Below are 23,018 nucleotides of genomic sequence, written 5' to 3' on the forward strand. Positions count from 1 at the left end.
TAAAAGGGCAGAAGGTTAATCATAATGTACTGTAAACACATTGATGTTTATAGAACCATTTATTGAAATTTGAACATTCCAATTCCAAGTAAATAACCTTAGCAGTCAAATGAGTGGTGCACTGAAATCTCACAAATGTATCTTATTCTTTTCATTTAAATGCATATATGTTAAGTACTGTGGTGTTGACTTGTTTCTTTTTCTTTATCCGCAGAGGTTAGATGGATCAGTGAGTAGTGACCTAAGGAAACAGGCTTTAGATCACTTCAATGCTGACAAGTCACCTGTAAGTACCAATGTAGTGTATCTATAAACATTCACATATACAAATTATTGTCCAAATTTGAATTTTAAGAGGGTGAACTTGAAAAAAACAATTTACCTTCAAAAACAACCTTAATTTCTGTCTACACTATCAAACTATAGTTTGACAAATAAAGGTGTGATGGTACCCAAATATGGTAGTGGTATGACATCATCGTGTCTATATATGGGCACATCACATTTTTGGTCACATAAAGTTTGATAGTGTAGACAGAGCTTTAGATAAATGAATCTTTTCCAACACAACCTTAAGGCAAACGTAATAAGTCATGAGCTAACTTAAGCTCTGTCTACACTAAAAAGTGTGATGGACGTGCCCAAATATGGTAGTGATATGCCCAAATATGGTAGTGATATGCCCAAATATAGTAGTGATATGGCATCCATGGGCACATCGCATTTATTTGTCACATAAAGTTTTATAGTGTAGACAGAGCTTTAGAATACAGATGTGCAATCAAATATTAAAATTCCAACCAAAAATATACTTTAAAACGTACTATCTTTAAAAAAATCTCATTAAGAAACTTTTATAATTAAAAGTGTATTAGTAGTGTGCTTCTTTTGTCTATAATTTTTACTAATACCTTACAGCTTCAAGTTGGTTTGTTTAATATTGGCCCAATCATGTTACAATGTATGTGAGAAATTAAAAAACAAAAATAAATTGAGATTGTGATTATAAAAACCTATGATGCCTTTCATAATTGGTTATACACTATCAAACTAGTTTATAATAATTATGCCCACACATGGTAGTGATATTCCCAAATATGCTAGTGATATGACATCATCATGTCCATATATACAGTCAGGTGGCTTAACAACACATTTTGAGGAAATCATGGTGGACAAAAGCGCCAAATTTGGTATGGAGCTTCATTGGGACCTACCAAATGATTTTTGCCTAGGAGCCACTCTGGCCGCATTTTATTTTTTAAGATGGCGGCCAAAATCTAAAATAGCCGCCAGTAAATTGGAAAATTATATGTATTTGGTTGTAGAAGTAATATATGAAACAGAAAAACATAGGTAATTATGGTAATTGAATGATATTTTAAACATAGTACATGGCATCGGTCACTCATTGTAAATATGGCGGCCAAAATCCAAAATGGTCGCCACTAATCGGTCGCTACCATCTGACTAATATGGGCACATCACAAGTTGATAGTGTAGACAGAGCTTAACATTGTGTGAAATGTTCTTGTAGGATTTCTGCTTCTTGTTGTCAACAAGGGCAGGTGGTCTTGGTCTGAATTTAGCAACAGCTGACACTGTCATCATTTTCGATTCTGATTGGAATCCTCAAAATGACCTTCAAGCTATGTCAAGGGCACATAGAATAGGTCAACGAAAGCAGGTATGTATTTATATTGTTGTCAATTTTGTCAAACCTACAGTGAATGTCTAGTGAATTCACTCATCCTTGTATAAGAATTTCTGGTAGTGACGGTAGTGAGACTCTAACCCAAGATCTCCAGATACTTCTAAAACCACTGAGCATGTGCTTTATTGTTAGGGTTAAGATTTGAGTCCAAATAAGAAGTTGGTTTTGAAAAGTAATTTATAGATGGAATTTTGCAGTACAGTAGTAACCCATCTTTGAGACACGGGGACACATTCCTGTGAAATAAACAATTTATTTTGTTTGTTTTGTTTTGTTTTGACCATATTTAATGAGGGTGATCCATCCAGCAATTGCTGATCATTAGGGACCCTCAGAGAGAGGTTCCCAAGACAAACATATACACAAGATGCTCTACATAAACAAAGTCTTATTACAAGTCTTTGGGAGAGGAGTTGTAATTTTGTCCTTAGAAAAAAATCCTGACATGTGACGGACTTGAACCCAGGACCCTTAGAGTGGTAGCCAAGCATCATAACCACCAAGCCACAACTCCACTCCAAATGAGCAGTATAGTTTTTTAACACTACGACCAACCTCTATTCATTATTATTTAATTTAGGTGTCGTCTTAATAGGCGTTGTACTGTATGTTTTTTTAGTGTATTGTCTTAATTGATCTCTATTTTGTTTTATTTTCAATTATTTTTTACAGGTGAATATTTATAGGTTAGTGACAAAAGTAAGTGTAGAGGAAGAGATAATTGAAAGGGCCAAGAAGAAGATGGTATTAGATCACCTGGTAATCCAAAGAATGGACACATCTGGAAGGACGGTTCTCTCAAAGTCATCAGCTCCTGCTAGGTAAGAACTACCTTGCATAGTTTTCTGTGAGGAATACACTACAACTTGTTTCAATATCAGTTGGTTTATGTTTCCATGAATTTGTATATTGAGCGAGTCAAATTGCAGAGCGGTTAAAACAGTTTATCGTACCTAACAAAGCCAACAATATCGGCATGGGTTCGAGGCCGACTCGCTCCTAGTTCTTGTGGTGGGTCAAATATTCTCAGATAATGATTATAAACTGTAGGTTCAGTTTAACCTGTGTGTATTTTAAAGAACTCAGTTTATCATTCAAAATGAGTAGGGGATTACCCTGGTGAACTGGTTCACGAAATATCCTCTGTATCAGAAGAATTACCTATCTGATTGGACAGTGATTAATTTACCATTGGTAATCCATGGCTATATGTGCCTAAAGACATAAATTAAAAATAAAATAAATATACTGTAGGTCTAAATGTGTTTGTAAATGTTTGTTTTACAGTAACACACCGTTTACTAAAGAAGAATTGTCACACATTCTTAAGTTTGGAGCTGAGGAGTTATTCAAAGAGGCAGATGGGGAAGAATCAGAGTTACAGGCAAGTGTAGATACTGCCCCCTTGGACAGGGAAAATATAATTAATATTAACCTCCTACTACTTTAGCTTCAGAATGTAGTACGTTTGTCAATTTATTGTAGGGCCTTCTATCCAGCTTATTAGGGACTTTACAAAACACGACGGTCAAGGGAGGACGACGAATATCCTGTGTTTGCTAGAGCATAAAATCATAAACAGTCGACATAGCCATTTTATAAGTTATGCACCATTGCGCAAAGACGACGACTGGCAGTATATCTTGTATATCTCGCTTGTCTCTGGTAATACAGCATAGGCCTAGCCTTCCTAGCTAGGGGCCTCGTATTCAAACCCCGCTTTTAACACAGCCATTTTAACCCAATAAAAATGTTATTTCATTAAACAATAAAATTAGAAAGTTCAAATATTATTTAGAGTTTTTAAAATTCCATGTTTAATTGTAATTTGAATTGTATATTTAAGGTTATATATACATTATTTCTAGTCGTTCTCCACAAACGGGAAAATGGCAACTTTATTTTCCTCAACAAGTTAAGATGATGGAACTTCACGCTAAGCTCCGCCCACTTTGTTAAAGCTCACACATAAATTATTCATGAGCAGCTTCCCGTCGTGTTTCGTAAAGTCCCTATTGTCACCTCTGCACCCTGGCCTAGAGAGTCCTCTTTTTAGAGTGGTACAGTTAGGCACTCATAAAGTGTTTTTTTTTTTGTATCTACATTACAAATATAATAAATAGAAATATCAAGAAAGAAGACTGTCAAGGACCTGCCAAATGTTAAACAAGATTATTGTTATTATTGTTACTACTAACCTTTTCATAATTTTTGTTTTTAGGAATTTGATATTGACTCAATCTTAGAACGAGCAGAGACGCATGAATCAGAAAACGCCGTTGCTGGAGTGGAGTTTCTTTCTCAATTCAAGGTTGGTTTTCTGCACTTCATTTGTCATTTGAAAGTGTTTTTTGACCTATGGTGTTGATATCCATGTATTGTGTACAAATATAAAATGACCGTCTTGTTGAAAAACTTCTACAAGTTAAGATGCTTGGAAAACAGAGAACCATGCAACAGGTGAGCCTCAAACGCTTGCCATAATGCTATGGATTACGGTTCCACTGTCCTCACTCATTACAATTTTATTTATATAGGTTGCCAATTTCTCAACGGTAGAAGAGGAAGAAGTGTCGTCTGAAATAGGTGCAAATTGGGAAGACATCATTCCGGTGGAAGCAAGGAGTAAAGTTGAAGAGGAAGAAAAAAAAAAAGAAAAAATGGATTTCTATCTCCCACCTAGAGTGAGAAAACAAGTGCAAAATGTAAATTGCATGATCTTGTTAAAAAAGACTTCAGAAGAAGCATTAAATTAAATATGTTAACATAACAATATTGATAATAATGCATTAGCTTAAAATAATAAATATAATAGCACTGCCGTTTCGAACCATTTGGAGAATTTGTCATGTTGCAAAATTCCCTTTCACATCACTTTGTTTTGTAACCCTTTGTCTGTCTGTTTGTTTTCCCTCTATGGAAGAAAGTAGTTACATATTTGTATGGGAATAAAAATTATTTCTATAATACAATATATATTAATATATGTAAACAAAATTGTGTATTGATTGTGCAAAATAGGTTTAAAAGGTTATTAAATACATGTAATTCATCGTCTTTGACCTTTATTGACAGATGTCATATCGTGACAACAGTGATTCTGAAGGGTCATCAAAGAAACGTAAAGGACGGCGTTACTCGGGAACGAGTAGTGAATCAGAAGACAGCGATACTGGAAAAAAGACTAAACGACCTCGTGGACGGCCTCGAACTGTTCCACGAGATACAATTACAGGGTTTACAGATGCGGAAATTCGAAGGTAAGGAAGACATATTTTCGCCATACATGCACTTACCTCAATTTGTTGTTGCCTTGTGTTACCAATCTGGACTGCAAAGAAGTGATAAGAATGATAATTGCACAAACTTCATGAATAATCATTAGAATATTTTGTTTTGTTTTAACTATTCTTCATCTACATACAATATAAAATGTTATGCCTGATGTTCTAAACTGTGTGTATTTATGTATTAATAAACGTTATGTTTGACAACAGATTTGTGAAAAGTTATAAGAAATTTGGAAGGCCACTTACAAGGTAAGAATTATACTGTTGTGCTTAAAAATCATAGCCATATGATCCATATTTAGGCACCTAGTACACCAAGTAGTGGTCCACATAACCCCTTCAATGAGGTAATCACTTAAATATGATTATTTTTAAAACGTTATTGATGGTGTGAATACAGTCACTCTATTTTCTTAATGCACTAAAGTTATAAATTCTTATGCATTAGTAGTTTTAGGTACCGTTTTTCCATAATATTTTGTCATTTAAGGTGTCACATAGGTAAATTATCAAAACATTACAAAGCATAATTGCCATTTAAGGTTTTTAATTCAACATATAATCAAAGTAAACATAGTTACAATAGTCCACGATTAGTTGGCAACTTCCTCAATTCAAAATTACGGACCAACGTTCTCCGATAAATTCTTTATAATTACGTTTAGTGTCCACCACAATGTCCGCTCAATTACAGCCTGGTCTATTTCAACAATCGCAATGAGTTCTTTGCCGTTTCCCACAATCACAATGAGTTCTCGTCCAATTACCACAATCGCAATGAGTTCTTTGCCATTTCCCATAATCGCAATGATTTCTCGGCCGGTTACCACAATCGCAATGAGTTCTTTGCTGTTTACCACAATCGCAATGAGTTCTTTGCTGTTTACCACAATCGCAATGAGTTCTTTGCTGTTTACCACAATTGCAATGAGTTCTTTGCCGTTTACCACAATCGCAATGAGTTCTTTTAGTATCCCTAAATTAGGCATATATTGAGCAAATCTGTGAAAAAATTTAAAAAGAAGCTAATTTCAACTGATTTTGGTAGGTATGGGTATGGACAACTACCAAAAAAAAAGAAGGGAAGATAGGGGCTGGGGAAATTTTTTTATCGGAGGTCAAAGTTCATTGACCGTTGCCAAATAGCTATAATTCTTGTATGAATCATATTTCGTCACCAGAATATGGTATCTAAGTAAAATTGGTGTCAAAATGTGCAGAAGTAAAAAAGGATTAATACTTAAAATGGAAGTCATGTCTTTGGATCAAATCTTGACCACTAAAAATGAGGTCAAAGGTCAAAAAGTCAAATTTTCTACATAAAATGGCATATAATTGATATTTCAGCAACATATAATGGTATATTGATGTTAAAATATGTAAAAAAAAAGAAAACTTGGAACAAAAACAAACAACTTAAAAAATGAGGTCAAAGGTCAAAACTATTTATTCTATCATGAACATGCTATTAAGAGTGATTGTTTTTTTTTTAAATTAACAAAAATCCCCAAAACATTAACTTTGACTTATTGAGGCGTACATGGTGTCAAAACGCACAGAATAAATGAGTCAAACTAAATTTGACAATGACCCTAGGGATACTATTTGCTGTTTACCACAATCGCAATGAGTTCTCGGCCAATTACCACAATCGCAATGAGTTCTTTGCCATTTCCCATAATCGCAATGATTTCTCGGCCGGTTACCACAATCGCAATGAGTTCTTTGCTGTTTACCACAATCGCAATGAGTTCTTTGCCGTTTACCACAATCGCAATGAGTTCTTTGCCATTTCCCATAATCGCAATGATTTCTCGGCTGGTTACCGCAATTGCAATGAGTTTTTGCCGTTTCCCACAATCGCAATGAGTTCTTTGCTGTTTACCACAATCGCAATGAGTTCTCGGCCATTTACCACAATCGGAATGAGTTCTCGGCCGTTTACCACAATCGAAATGAGTTCTTTTGCTGTTTACCACAATCGAAATGAGTTCTTTGCTGTTTACCACAATCACAATGTGTTCTTTGCTGTTTACCACAATCACAATGAGTTCTTTGCCGTTTACCACAATCGCAATGCATCACTGTCACAACTTCACATGACACACAATAAATGTTGTTAATGTTAAAGTTGCAATTGATAATAAATAACTGTACTCTACAATTCAGACTTGAGGAAATTGCCGGTGATGCTGAACTGCAAGAAAAATCACAAGCGGATTTAAAAAGACTTGGTGACACGTTACACAATGGGTGTAGACGAGTCATACAGGAATATGAAGAAAGGTTAAAACAAGATGCTGAGTTTGATGGTAAGAACCATCTAGACAAAAAAGTGTGATGTGCCCAAATATGGTAGTGATATTCTCAAATATGGTAGTGATATGACATCATAATGTCCATATATGGGCACATCACATTTTTTTTTCAGAAAAAGTTTGATAGTGTAGACAGAGCTTAAACAGTAACGGATTGAAACTTATAAATGCAATACAATATCCAAAGATTAAAGCTTAGGTGCAGGCATGAATTTTAAATATAATATCTGGTTAATTGTACATAAAACAAATATGTGTAGACAGAGTATATATATACAGTGAATATAAAAATGTTGAACTATCTAATCTTGCTTGTCCATCAATTGTCATGGAGTCTTGCAACATGACCTCCCCATTTCCACTTATTTTTAGCAATTGCTTATTATTTATGCTTTCTATTCGAAAATGTTTTGGTCTAGGTATTGATGTTCTAGTTACTATTATTCACAGGTTTCATTAGCCCTGTATAATAATCTTGGATGTTATTTAGTATATTATTTCGTATTTAAATGGTTTGAAAAAATGTGAATTATTAACCCTAAAAGCTTTTCGAGAAATCATTGTCTCCCAATTTTTCTCCTTCTACTTTGTTTGAATTACTCCCTAGTTCCCTCATAATTCTGTTACAAGCTTACAAATTGTTTTTAACAGGAAAGAAACGAGGAGCAACATTAAAGTTATCAAATGCAATCATCAATGCACCATCAGTTATGAAGCATGAGGAAGAGTTGGAACCACTGGCTGTCATGATTCCAGCAGATCCAGCACAAAGAAAAAAGTAAATTAAAAAAACATACTAGCTTTATTTTATTGTTGTTATTTAATTAATTTTACTTTCTCTGCTTTCTCTAATCCCTCGTTATATGGGCATACTGCGTTGAAAGACCGGTTTTCATCAGATCACCAAAATTAGGCAATGTTGGGCCCGGTTGTGTTCTGGATGGGAGACCATCTGGATAGCGTTAGGTTCTGTATATACTGGAGAGTGATGGTTTAATGATAATATCGGACTAGCATGTGATAGGCATGGGTACGAGCCTATCTGTACCATACTGATTGTATCCTTAGGCAAGGTGCTTTCCTCTCATTGCCTCGTCCTTCGGATGATACTTAAAGTCATTGATCCCATGTACATAGTGCATGTTAAAGAGTAGAAGATCATCTTCTGGTGTGCTGATCTGGTAGGCACTGCACTGCTGGCTGCCGTGGGTCCATGGAGGACGCAATCCAAATTTCTAGCTAAGCTTGAGGACCAGTATAAATACCTTTTACCTTATGGTACAGAATGGTTAGGAACCATCAAATATAACTGCATACTCAATTGGCCTATCAATTAATATGAAGTCACCACTACTCACCTGCGCTAAATTCATAACTAATTTAAACACTTACAGATATCAACTTAGCTGTAAGGTAAAAGGAACCAATTGGAATGTGGATTGGGGACCGGAAGATGACTCTAATTTGATAAAGGGGGTGTATGAATATGGTCTAGGCAGCTGGGAAGCAATCAAAATGGATCCACAGTTACATTTAGATAAAAAGGTAAGCATGCCTAAATATTAGTATTCATTCAAAGCAAAATTTAGCATAAGTTAGTTTGTGCTGTACTATTTACTTAATAATTAATCGAGTTAAATGGCTGAGCGGTTAAGACATGGGTGCCATTTACCGTACCTAAAGACCCAACAATACCGGCAAGAGTTTGAGGCCGACTTGGTCTTAGTTCCTGTAATGGAACAAGTCTTCTCGGATAAGGACTATAAACCGTTTGTCCAATATACACAGTTATAACCCATTTGCACTTTAAAGAACCTAGTTCATCATTAGAGACGAATAGGGGTTACCCCAGTGAACTGGTTCACAAAATAGCCCCTGTATCTCAGTGGGATTACCACCTATCTCATTAATTTACTACTACTGGTAATATAAGAAAATATGTATATTTTCTTATTTATGTTACATTTCTATTTATAGATTCTTCTTGATGATCCTGGTAAAAAACCACAAGCTAAACAACTTCAACAACGTTCGGATTATCTTATAAAACTGTTAAAAAAGGAAATGATATCTGAGCAAGAATTAAAACAAGTAAGTTAAAATTCATAAATTTATCTTAAAAACTTGTGTGTCCTTAAAAAAAAGTGATTTTATTAGTCCAAAATCCAATTTTATTTCTACAAAACAGCTTAAAAATGAAATTTTGATAGGATGTCTAATATTGAATATCGAAACGTGGCAGGCTATAGGCGCTTGACCTTTGACAAGATCGCCTAAAATTTATAATTTAAATCTACGATACTTAGTATTGTATATTCAGGAATAGCCGCTCCATAGTCTCTTTGCTTTTCTTCCTTATATCTTATTCTGATTAACTCAAAATTATTTTTACTAACAAACATTACTATTTGTATGCCTAGTGTGTAAACATTATTGACATAATTTCATAAACATCTTCATGTCGTACAACTACTCGTAACATTTTTTCTCAACTTTCTATCATCTAAAAGTCGTAGTTAGTCATGCCTCGGGTCACATTCTATGGTCTCCGTACAGGTAGGCTACTACATCAGTACTTCTATGAATGGATGACTAGCCGGTGACAATAACGCTAGTTGGTCATACACAGTACCGTTTTGATTTTACGATCATTCGGGAAACCACCTCACGATGATTTTTTTTTTTAGACAAAGAAAAGTGTCAAAGATAAAGAGAAAAATAAAACGAACCGTGCAAAAGATAGTTCAGTTCCATCCAAACCAATCAAAGGAAAAATACCAAAGAAAAATCGGAAAGGCTCTGGGAAAGTTGTTGATGAAGATGAAGAACGAAAACGAAAGGAGAACTTAGAAGAAGGAGAAATCGATGACGACATGGAGGATGATGGTCCAGTTGTTAAACCCAAGAAAGGACGGCCAAAGGGAAAGAAAGGGAAGGAGAATAAAGAAATTAAAGAAGAAGACGAAGATAAAGATAAGAAGTCTGTAAGTGCCTGAATTGATGATAAGTAAATGAAAGAAAAGTGTGATTTCAAAATATTGCATAACTATTAATCCCCCCCCCCCCCAACCCCATTAACATCCGATTATTACCGGGTTGTGAGTACCTGATAAATGGATCATTTCAACTAGTTTTTGGCCAAATACCCCCAGGGTGGGCTTAATTGTGGATTAATACATTGCATAACCCTCATGAACTTGCATCAGATTATTACCGGGTAGTGAGTACCTGATAAACAGATCATTTCAACTATTTTTTTTTAATGGCCTTATACCCCAGGGTGGGTTTAATTGTGGATCAGTATATTGCATGAAAAAACAACAAAATAGTTTGTTATATTTCAACATTATGTACTTTTTTTTCAGATTTGTTATATTTCACAATTTGTTCCATGTAGGTTGTGTTATTATGTATAAATACAGCCTATCTGTTTGTTCGCTATAGATAAAACAAAAAGGTGGTTCTAGAGGTAAAGGTGGACAGTCAGCTCCTATGCATTTCACTGCACATAGTAATCCAGTACCACTGGTAGAGTTTATTGAACCTGATGGAGACTTAGATGAGACAACATTCAGTGCGGTATGTTATATTAGTGAACTTTCAATTTGACCAGGGAACTAGTTAAATTATTTGCGGCATGAAACTTTATGTTAATTCATTGTAGACATGTAGAGACACAGTTGTGGTGGATTCTAGGGCCAGTAACACAATAGGACTGCAATAGACGTAGGTCCTAGGTTGTTGGAAATCAAAAAATCCATATTTTATTTGTGTTCATGATTTAAAAAATTTAAATATATACGTCATTATAAACTAGACTTGATATTTCTGTTCTGAAAATATCTTTTGACAAAAATGTTTCCAAAGTTTTGCCGAATTTGTATTTGTTTTTTCCAGGCTAACATTACAAAGGTAGATACTATGTCTTTTGCCAATAATATATAATCACTGTTCTATCAGATAGGTGGTAATACCCCAAATACAGGAGCTGTTTTGTCAAATGATGAACTGGGTTCTTGAGACCGTCTGGAATCGCGGCTGGTGCTGCTGTATATACCGGAGGGTGATGGTGTAATGATATCGGACTAGCATGTGTTAGAACCTAACTGTACCATACTAACTGTATACTACTAAGGATACTCTCATTGCCTCATCCTTCGGATGGGACAAAAAGCCATTGGTCCCATGTACATAGTGCACGTTAAAGAACTTGGTACAATATTCGCAAAGAGTAGGGGATCGCTGCACTGCTGGCTGTCGTGGGTCCGTGGAGAACCTAATCCGAATTTCCTCAGTTTCCAGTTAAGCTTGAGGACAAATATAAATACTTTATACCTTTAAAGTGCACATGGTTATAACTGTGTACACTGGACCTACGGTTTATAGTCATTATTCGAGAAGAATTATTCCACACGTAGAACTAGGAACGAATTGGCCTCCAACTGATGCCGATATTGTCTTATAAAACTAAAAAATGGATTCACCTCATTTTTTTTAGTGTAAGGAAAGAATGCGTCCAGTAAAACGAGCTCTGAAACTGTTAGACAACCCACCGGAAGATGTTTCGGAAAGCGATCAGCTTAATCACACACGTCAATGCTTACTCAAGATTGGTGATCGAATCAACGAATGCATTGCAGAGTTCACTGGAGCTGAAAAAATGTCTGAATGGAAGGGGTAAATAAACAAACAAAGTAAAAAATGGTTCTTGGGCTTCACCTTCGACCCCACCTGTGATGGCATGCAAGATTATTTGTAAATACAACCAGGCCCACTGTCATAGAGAAACTAGGCTGCATTTATCAATCCTATAGTTTGACAAGCTATCTTGTGCCTTTGTTATTCATAATTTTAATTTGTTGCAACTTTCACATCGCACTGAAATTTCTTTAAAGCACTTTTAATTATAAAGGAAATTATTATCTTGTAGATATTTGTGGACTTTTGTAGCGAAATTTACAGAATTTGACGCCAAGAAACTGTATAAATTATACAAGCATGCAAATAAGAAAAGGGCTGATGAAAGAAACAAAGATCTAGAGGTAAGCTGTTTATATTTATATATTTATTCCTTTAGTGATATACAAAATGGGAGTACTGAGCAGAGACAAAAGCTATCAAAGTCTCTCTTACTCCAGACAATCAAACAATTCAAGCAGAAAAGATTAAGAATTACAAAAATGTACAATATGAAAATCAAATTTGTAACAGTAAATGTTTGAAAAAAAAGAATTATTATTATTGGTTTTCTTTCTGCATACATAACAATATGTTTTATTAAAAGATAATAGAAGTGATTAATAGTAAATAGTTAATTTTGTAAATGTTTTTTTGTTGCTACTTCTACAGTATTAAAATTTGTTGTGAAAGAGTCATCCATAAATTATGTGGTTTTTTTTATGCATGTGAGTTTGGATCATGCTTGTGGCATGCATGACAATTAAAGATTCCATCTTCTAATCATCTCTGGTTCTTATTATGTTAAAACGTGTTCTTTATTCTATATTTAGACTAAGCAACCTAAGCCTACATCAGGGGCTGCAACAAAGAAAAGACAAGGAGAAATACACCCAAACGGTCCAGGGACCAAACGAATACATTCCAGTGGTGACTCCAGTCGAGATCGTGACAGGTAAGACCTTTTAGGAAAATTTGGTGATTACTTATTGATTTTGGATATGCACTACAAATTCAATTGGTTTCAGCAGTTAAAACTATGTTGCACTTGTCTTCCTTTAGAGTAGACTGCTCACTTGTTTTGTATGTATTTTTGTATTTAATATTATTTTTAATTATGTTGTTTCATGTGTGTGTTTACTGTGTTTTCATTACCTGTTGATTCTGGGGATTACCAGCTGATAATAATATCCTTTTAATTGTTTAAGCTAACCATAGAACCATAGGCAAATCCAAGGTGGGCCCACCCCACCCCACTACATTTTGGAAAATTGCAATGCAAAATATGGGATATTAGGTTAAGGTCAGCACTTTTACAGTTGTTAGGCCCTGGGCTCATCATTGAAATGCCACTGTTAATGTATTTTTATTTAAGTAGTTTAAAATATATTGACTACACAATCTTTTTCTTAAGAAATAGATTTGCAGGTTCATTGTTAAATAACATGTGTTTTTTTACACGGCTTATGCTTTAGACACATACCAGTGTCCACTGGTAATACTGGTCATTATCACCCCTTCCGACCAACAGCGCCTCCCTTCAGGAGACCACCCCATAATGAGTATGGGGAGAATCAGGACCAATCCAGCAGGGATAGGTAACCCAACTACTTTTCTAATGCAAAAGAAAAAAAAAATGCAAATAATTCATTTGTTATGATTTCTTCCTTTGCTTTGAACTGAAATAAATAAATAATTTAGTAATAGTAAACTAAAACTAGAGGGTATTTCATTAAATATCATACTAAATTGCTTAAAATTAATACAGTATATCAAAACAATATATATATTTATATAAATCCAGGTTTGTTACAGCATTGCTTAGTGCAAGATACATTTATTGGAAGGAATTATTTATTGATGAAGAAAATAACTTGACGACGACATTCAAGCTAGATGATAAACATGTCATGTAATTTGAGTGTCCGGTGATAATTGGTCATGAATACACCAATCAGATTAAAACAGTTTTGGCTGTTCGAATAATCAACTAACACAATTTTGTCAGTTATCTCAACCTGATTGAGAACTGTATAATCCAGTTAGTACTCGCTTAACATTCAACTAGATTATCTACTTCATCTTGCCATAACTTGATATGAACTGTTAGCAATTTGTCATAGTTTATTACATAATCAGCTTTAGTATATAATGGCTTATATACTCCTGTCTTTTATGTGTAAACTGACTTTGGGGTTGGGTCAACCGGCTCAGCTACTGTGATTCAGTTCACTTAGGTTGACCCTGGTCTCCCCAATTTCAGTTTTTTTTTGTTATGTATATACTCAAATAGACCAAATAAATAATGAAATGAAATGAAAACTTGCTTTCAATTAAAATGTTAAATAAATGTCTTAATCCAGGTGGTACAGGTGCATTACATTTACATTAATTGACAATATGATAATTAGCTAAAATACAGCTTTTCATTTGGTTTATAGTTTACCAGCATTTCCCTGCTAATGCAATCCATTTTATTTAATTGCTTATAGTAGTTTAAAATTTAGTTTGCTTTGACATGAAATATCAATATAACATATGATATAATCCAGGTGTTATGTGGATTATTTGCATATTCTAATGAGTCATACTTCATTGAACAGATATTAGCTAAATGCGCTTTCTATAAATAATAGGGTAAATTCTGTTTTTAAAATAATATTGCTCTGATACTAAGGAAATAAAAATGTGGTTTTAATAAAGTTGTCTATAAGACTTAAATTTCAGGTTTTATTATATAGAAATATATACAATTTGTTGTTTGGAATTTTATCTTTTTCTCCAATAAAAAGTTTATGTTGTTTGTTAATTGGTAATGTTTATGTAATGTTCACAATAAGATAGACATCATTTTCAGCAAGTATCTTTGTCATGGTTTTTATATTTACGGTAATCTAGAGCATATTTATTAAATTTGCTTTTTTCTGTAGTAAATAAGGGAGTGGGTTTGTATCAATGCTGCTGTGTAAAATTTATTTTGTTGCATGAAAAGTTGTTTGCAGTACGATGTACTAACAATATATTTGCACAATGTTCACATTTATATTTACTTTTGGCTTGAATTATCTTAGAAAATTAAATCAGAATATGTCCAGTTTGTATACAGTAAATGATGAAATAAACGAGGTATACCACATTTGCTACTAATGGCAGTGCATTTATACAGAGTCCCATATCAACAGCTTTTCAATTGTCTGAGACAGCTAATAATGTGTATTGACATGCTGCTCTAATGTGCATGAACAAGGACATTTTAAAAATTAATGATTTTGTACATACCATGTACTGGCATTATAGACCATAATTTAGATCATACTTAGATGTCCTATTTTGATGTTTTGAAATGTATAAAACCACACTGCTTAGGCAAGTTAAATTTGGTAAAGTAAATTACAATATCTGCCTACCTTGCTCTGCTGTCCACTAAGAAAAAACCGTCTCCTGTATTAGTTGGCTTCCAGCCCAAAGTAAGCAGCCACCCTTTGTGGTGCTTATTTTTACCTACAGTTATTTATTAGCAAGTTCATTTTTTTACTTTATTTCATGCATGGTTATAAAAGCTGTTAGTATGCAGTATTTATAGGCCATTGAATAACGTTGTTGTTGTTGATAATCAATTATTATAACACTAGATATTTCTCTCTTTCTTTTAGGTCGGACTTTCACTCAAATCGTTCTCATCACCATGACAACCACTGGTATGATAGGGAAAGGGTGGGGAATTATGGAAGAGATCGGGATAGGGAGGACAGTAGGTATGTGATGAAGAAATAAACAATTATTTTCTTATTATTTGAATCTCAGAGCATATTTATTCATTTTAGAACTGAATCAGAATCATTTACTGTCTGTGTAATTTCAGTCAAGTGACTTGGTGGTTTAAGGCAGGGGCACTGCAAACCACAGCCATAATATAGGCACTCCTTTGTCATAGTTCTGGTAGAACAAATCTCCTCGGATAAGGACTGGAGGTCCAGTGTATACATCTCAGTGTTCACACTTCAGCCACAGTTGTTAATATGGAAACCACAAGAGATAAAAGAGGTTTACCAAATTGTAAAAATTTATTCCACTAGGTATAACACAGATCATAAAAGAAGTGCTACTGGGTCGGGAGCTTCCAATTCAGGTCGTCACCAACCATATTTCCGGGATGAGCGTCACCATGGCGATAAATCTGAATATCTATCACACAGTCAACATCAAGCAGGCAGTCGAGATGAACGATTTCATCACCCCCATGCAGACACTAAACGTAGAAAAATTGAACGTTCTGATAAACGGAGGTCGTCGAGTTCAGGGGACCATTGGGGAGGAGGAGATGCAAGTTCACCAAATAAAGCTAAAGGTCACCATCATTGAACGATTACCAAGGTAACAATTGTTACATTGTCCAGTTATGGTAAAAACACTTGTTGTCAAAGCCAATGCAGTTGCTATAATTGTATGAAGTTAATTCTCTGTGGTTACATTGTAATAGTAAACAAATTGTGTTACTATAGTAACATAATATTGTTCCATAGCAACATTGTACATCAAAGCAAGAATATTGTTACTATGGTGATATACTGGAGCTGCAGTTCCATGATTCTATACTAGAAAATAAAACGTCTCAGCTCCGAGGAAGCTAGCATAAGCTACACCAAAATATAGTCATGATCAGAAGGTGACCATGCTGAAATTAAATAAAGAAATATCTTTAGATGATGACAATGTATAGATCATGGTGAACCCTTTTGAAATACTAGAATGTAAATGATTAAAAACTTGAATCACAAAAAATCATACAATACTTGAAATGAATTGCAAGGCATATTGGTTCACATCATCGTGCTGGTTCACACCACTGTGTTGGTTCACATCATCGTGTTGGTTCACACCACTGTGTTGGTTCACACTGCCGTGTTGGTTGACAACACCATGCTGGTTCACACCGTCGTGTTGGTTCACATCATCGTGTTGGTTCACACCACTGTGTTGGTTCACACTGCCGTGTTGTTTCACAACACCATGCTGGTTCACATCGCTGTGTTGGTTCACACCATCGTGCTGGTTCACACCACTGTGTTGGTTCACACTGCCGTGTTGGTTGACAACACCATGCTGGTTCACATCACCGCATTGGTTCACACCGCCGTGCTGGTTCACACCACTGTGTTGGTTCACATCATCGTGTTGGTTCACACCACTGTGTTGGTTCACACCGCCGTGTTGGTTCACATCATCGTGTTGGTTCACACCACTGTGTTGGTTCACACCACTTTATTGGTTCACACTGCCGTGTTGTTTCACAACACCATGCTGGTTCACATCGCCGTGTTGGTTCACATCATCGTGTTGGTTCACACCACCGTGCTGGTTCACACCACTGTGTTGGTTCACATCGCCGTGTTGGTTCACATCATCGTGTTGGTTCACACCACCGTGCTGGTTCACACCACTGTGTTGGTTCACACTGCCGTGTTGGTTGACAACACCAAGCTGGTTCACATCACCGCATTGGTGCACACCGCCGTGCTAGTTCACACCACCGTGTTGGCTCACACCACTGTGTTGGTTCACACCACTGTGTTGGTTCACACCACTGTGTTGGTTCACAACACCATGCTGGTTCACATCACCGCGTTGGTTCACACCGCCATGCTGGTTCACACCACCGTGTTGTTTCAAACCACCGTGTTGGTTCACACCGCCATGCTGGTTCACACCACTGTGTTGGTTCACAACACCATGCTGGTTCACATCACCGTGTTGGTTCATATCACCGTGTTGGTTCATCCTGTAATTCTAAAATCTATATTGCCTTGTGCTTGTCAATTTTATTTGTAAACTAAATGTTGTTTTATTTATGTGTGTGTTTTTTATTGATTCGCACATAGTTATGGCTTCTGATTGTCAGCAATATAACAAATGGATTGTTATTAATTTTTCTATGAAAACAAAAATGTTAATATATAAAAAAGGGTGTGCACTACACCTAGTTAAATAATCATGCTATTCAAATTTGTAATCATGAACTTAATTGATGAAATTAGCATTGTAAAAACAATGCATAAGGCTGCTTTCACACTAGGAAAATGTTTGCAACCTTTACATATATGCTGTTCACACTTGGAAAATGTTTGAGAACTTACATACAGTATGCTGTTTGAAGTCAATCCACATGCAGCAATATGTCAGGCATGTCGAATTGGGTGTGGTCAGTCATATTATGTTTTCAGGAAAGTTTCACTTCATTTTTTATGCTACAACTTGTTTTGTGTCTGCAAAATAATTCACCTATTTTAAAGCCAGCATCAGGTGGTATTTTACCGTAAAAATTAATTATATTAGATTATGCATTTTCCACACAGTATAGTTCTATAATCTCAAAAATATGGTTTCCAACCGCATTTTAAATAAGAGGAAATAATTTTAACTTAATTTATTACCTGTGAATTCTGGCTATCTTTGCCAACAGTTAACAGCGGTATTCAAATATTAAGCTTTCATTTTGTGTCCTTTTCCCATCAGCACTAGTGAATAAGTTATCAAGTGAATACAAAGAAAGTATATTTTTGTTAATCGATATATTTATTGCTTGTTAACAATCATTGCCAAACCATTTTCATGATCATGATAAATTCCAAAAAAAACATATATAATAATAAAAATATGTAAAAATATATTTTGCATTGAGATACAGCCACTGATACCCACAGCATTGTCATTTTTTCAGTAATTTGCCTTTAGATATATATAATAATATAAATATTTTGTCAGGTCAATCTGAATAAAAATGTATTGTTTATCAGGTCACTGGTTTCACAGTGCAAGTCCTATTGATTTCTGCTCATAATTAGGTTTATATATCATTTTAAATATAGTGTATATTTTGCATACCTGCAATAACAAACTCCACCTGAATAGAATTTATATCTTATTATTGTAAATGAGATGTTATTGAAATGTGTATGATTGAATGTTGTAATCATGAAAACATGTGAGCAAATGTACACAGTGCTGGAAGACAGTGTCATATAAAGAACCTCTACAAAATGAGCATCTCTAATTCTCTCTCTTTAAAAAATTCTGGAGCTGAGCATGTCTTTTAGTTTATAAATAGAATCATTAATATTTTGTTATGATAAAATAATAATAATGTAATTAATTATCAATTTGTATTGTCACTTAATAAATATTATTTTTATTTGTCATGGTGCTTGTTAAAATGACATTTTTGTAATAGTTATTTTTGTTTTGCATTTCCTTTTAATCCTAGATGTAAACCTCTCACTGTCTTCCATGTATCTTCCAATATCTACATTTGATAATGTCAAAGAAAATTGATTGAAACAATAGATATGAACATTCTCATACAGTAGTATTCATATCATAATTAATCTATATTATTGTAAATTATAAATTTGTATTCCAACTTTAAAATAAAACAATTTATGTAATTGAATTGATATCTGAATATCCAGTTAAGGACCAGAATATATACCTTTAATGAATCTTAACAGACAAACTTGACAGTCCAGGAGTAGGCAAATGAAATACTGTTATTGTACAATAATATAATTTGGAGGTTATTACATTCATCCCAACAACTACTTCAGATTGTTAAATGTAGCTTTTCATCATGTTGTTTGAATTTACTATATTATTATTTGCAGCATTTAATTAGATTGAATATTTTATTTTTTATTGAAATCTATTGTACACCAATATTGTTTGTTTAATTTTAATTGCATTTCTTTTATTGTGTATGGAATTGGAATCATGAGAGGATTTAATTATTTTGTTTATGAATTATATTTTCTGGACTAAAAGAACTGAGATTAATATTATTAAATAATATTTAATAATAATATTTAATTATTATTATTAAATAATAATCACATTTAAAGATGTGTTGTCCCCCAAATGACACAAACTTTGAATAAGCCATTTCACAGTTTTTATAAAGTTGATGACTTCAGTAGAACAAAGAAATTCAAAACGGTAATGTTTTCTCTAAAAAGACAACTAAATGGTTAAATTCAACCAATACCACATTGCTTTGAATTAGTGTTTCAGGTAAATCATTTTTTTTTTTCAATCCAATTTTTTGGTCAAAATGAATGTTATGTTATGTGACATTAAAATAGCACATTCATCTTTTAAAAAACTTTTTCAGGGGACAATATATCTTTAGTTGTAGTAGAAGTTTATACCATTATTGTGGGAAAATGAATGTGTGTAACCCAAAGACTAAACTGTTTAAAAGTTTGTTTTTTTACATCTTTATTTTTAAGGACAATATTGTTTAACATTGATAGTATAAAACTTGCTCCAACTTCCCTCTAATTATTTGGAGTAAGTACTGTGCTCAGTAATTAACCAGCATTTTCACCTTTGACATCATGTTGTTCTTTGGGATAATTCTGAGAACCTAGACTTATTCCAATTTTATTTGTTACCTATTTGTAAAGAGAACAATTGTTCAAATCTAACATTGAATGTTGCAATGTATCATCATTTATGAAATGAATCGTGAAAATAATTAAAAGTAAAACGCTTTTTAACTTAAATATGAGAAATATATTTAATATGTAATGAGGTATAAAAAGTTATTTATTTGGAATAATTTTACTTCTCTTCCAACTGTAGTAAAATATTCAAATCATGTGCTATTGACTAAAACATTGGTAATAGTGGGGTTTGCTGTTTTATTTTTATCAATTTGTGTTAAAATGTAAAGTTTGGTGTTTATGTAAATATGTGTCTGAAGAGATTTCTTTTGTATGGATGTATCTTGAAGTCAGAATCCAGATTCTGACTAAATTACACTCTACTTTGTATCTGCATGTTAATGCCCCTTTTTGTATAAACCTTATTCCTGTCACAAAGCTAGCCGATCAAGAAGGTTACATTACAAACAAATAATTGTGTTGTTTATGAATGTTGTGTACTATTAATTCAAGTCATGCCTAATCAAGTGCTGACTCAAATTTGTGTTTGGAAGAGAATCATGCTTCTAATTCAACTAGTGGGTTCTAACATAAATATTAAAACATTAAATATTGTCTTAATAAACATTCATGAATTAAATATGCTCCAATAAGTTATCTAATCAATTATTGGTTTATGTTTCCCGATTAAATATGGCTAATTGGCATTTTAGATTTTTTTTTAAATGAATTAAAACATTTGTAAAATGTTTCAATGCAGAATGTTCTTATTACATTTGTTTAGATTTCGGTATTGTTTTCCAAGGGGATAGATTGCAACACAAAATACTGTAATTGTATAATACTTGTGTGTTTTTCTTTTGTTGTTTCAATGTGTCCAGCAACAATGTTGGCACTTCTGTACAATAGTCTGTACATTTACGCAGTGAAAATAAAAGGCAACATTTGTAAGAGAAATACTTTTTTTCTGATAGTACAGGGATTTTTTTATATATATATAATAGTTTTGGACATGCGCAGAACACATTATTTTACTCTGCACATATTAATTATGATATAGTAACCAGTTATGTCAAAAAATATAAGGGTCGAAAATGTGCTATTTTTCGAAAATTATTTTTTCAAAAAATTCCAACGTTACTTTTTTTTCATATAATTGGTTACTATAGCATAATTTACATGCGCAGAACGCGTTATTTGACCATGAGCATGTTAATTATTATAGTAACCAGTTATGTAACAAATATCAGAGTCGAAAATTTGCTATTTCTCGAACATTTTTCTGTACTAATAGTACAGGGATTTGTTCAAAAAATGCCAAATTCCGACCTTGCTATTTTTCGATATAACTGGTTACTATAGCATAATTGACATGCGTAGAACATCATTATTTTACTCGGTGCATGTTAATTATGATATAGTACCCAGTTATGTCAAAAAATATAAGGGTAAAAAATGTGCTATTTTTCGAAAATTTCCCCGTACTTAATAGTACAGGGATTTTTTCAAAAACTTGCCAAGTTCCAACCTTACTATTTTTCGATATTACTGGTTACTATAGCATAATTGACATTCGCAGAACATATTATTTTACTCTGCGCATGTTAATTTACCTCCGCCAAGGAGGTATATGTAATCGGTAGCGTGTGTTTGTTTGTTTGTTTGTTTGTTAGCAGGATTACTCAAAAAGTAATCACAAGATCTTTACCAAAATGAATAGACTGATAGATATGTGGTCAAGGACCATTCCATTACATTTTGGGACCACAGTCCCAATTCTGGACCACTTTTTAGTATACTTTTTCAGACCTGCTAGTGTTAAAAGATAGGACAGAATTTTTCAAAAGCCGGCGAGCAGTCTTAAAGTAACAAGTAAACTGAAATTGCATTTTCTCGAGAACTACTTGTCCAAAAAACTTCATTTTTTAACAAGAGGCAAGAGTTATAATTTGTGATTTGTAATTTTAAAACATAATTTGGTTTAATGTGCATGTTTTTTGATGCGAGTAGTTTAAAAAACCTATTTCTTTTCAAATTCACTCGTTTGATTTTCGCGTTGCTGTTCTATTGTTAGTCAACTGAAGCTATTGTTAATTGAAAGGCTTGTTACATAACCATTACACCAAACTCGCATACACATGCTTGTAATGAAATTAGCCTAAATCACAAACAGCATTAAGACTAAAAATATATATTTTTTTTTTTACCGGAGAAATCTTATGTAGGAGAATTTTACAGTAGAATGCACTCTCGGAGTGGCTTTCTAGTTATGATATAGTAACCAGTTATGTCAAGAAATATAAGGGTAAAAAATGTGCTATTTTTCGAAAATTTCCCCGTACTTAATAGTACAGGGATTTTTTCAAAAACTTGCCAAGTTCCAACCTTACTATTTTTCGATATTACTGGTTACTATAGCATAATTGACATGCACAGAACATATTATTTTACTCTGCGCATGTTAATTTTTCATATAGTAATCAGTTATGTAAAAAAATATAAGGATACAAAATGTGCTATTTTTCGAAAATTTCCCTGTACTATAGTAAGGAAAATTTTCGAAAAATGGCAAATTTTCGACCTT

At 33.8% G+C, this 23,018-nt stretch overlaps 1 protein-coding gene across 2 annotated transcripts in view; it reads left to right on the forward strand.

Annotated features, from left to right (window-relative positions):
• Nucleotides 1–21,384, forward strand: part of LOC140062195 (chromodomain-helicase-DNA-binding protein 1-like) — a 42,599-nt gene extending 21,215 nt beyond the window's left edge. The window contains exons 19-38 of one of the 2 annotated variants that reach the window (XM_072108283.1): nt 215–286; nt 1,538–1,687; nt 2,387–2,535; nt 3,002–3,098; nt 3,936–4,025; nt 4,252–4,419; nt 4,790–4,974; nt 5,212–5,253; nt 7,174–7,316; nt 7,974–8,100; nt 8,717–8,867; nt 9,300–9,413; nt 10,010–10,306; nt 10,767–10,901; nt 11,821–11,999; nt 12,253–12,364; nt 12,833–12,954; nt 13,475–13,597; nt 15,653–15,754; nt 16,076–21,384. In XM_072108283.1, the coding sequence (XP_071964384.1) occupies nt 215–286; nt 1,538–1,687; nt 2,387–2,535; nt 3,002–3,098; nt 3,936–4,025; nt 4,252–4,419; nt 4,790–4,974; nt 5,212–5,253; nt 7,174–7,316; nt 7,974–8,100; nt 8,717–8,867; nt 9,300–9,413; nt 10,010–10,306; nt 10,767–10,901; nt 11,821–11,999; nt 12,253–12,364; nt 12,833–12,954; nt 13,475–13,597; nt 15,653–15,754; nt 16,076–16,361 (2,844 nt within the window). In that variant the 3' untranslated portion in view covers nt 16,362–21,384. The remainder of the gene's footprint in view (nt 1–214; nt 287–1,537; nt 1,688–2,386; nt 2,536–3,001; nt 3,099–3,935; nt 4,026–4,251; nt 4,420–4,789; nt 4,975–5,211; nt 5,254–7,173; nt 7,317–7,973; nt 8,101–8,716; nt 8,868–9,299; nt 9,414–10,009; nt 10,307–10,766; nt 10,902–11,820; nt 12,000–12,252; nt 12,365–12,832; nt 12,955–13,474; nt 13,598–15,652; nt 15,755–16,075) is intronic. The other variant, XM_072108284.1, reaches the window with a different exon arrangement.
• Nucleotides 21,385–23,018: the final 1,634 nt, after the last annotated feature.

Source organism: Antedon mediterranea, chromosome 11, assembly GCF_964355755.1.
Source record: "Antedon mediterranea chromosome 11, ecAntMedi1.1, whole genome shotgun sequence".
Classification (NCBI taxonomy): Eukaryota; Metazoa; Echinodermata; class Crinoidea; order Comatulida; family Antedonidae; genus Antedon; species Antedon mediterranea.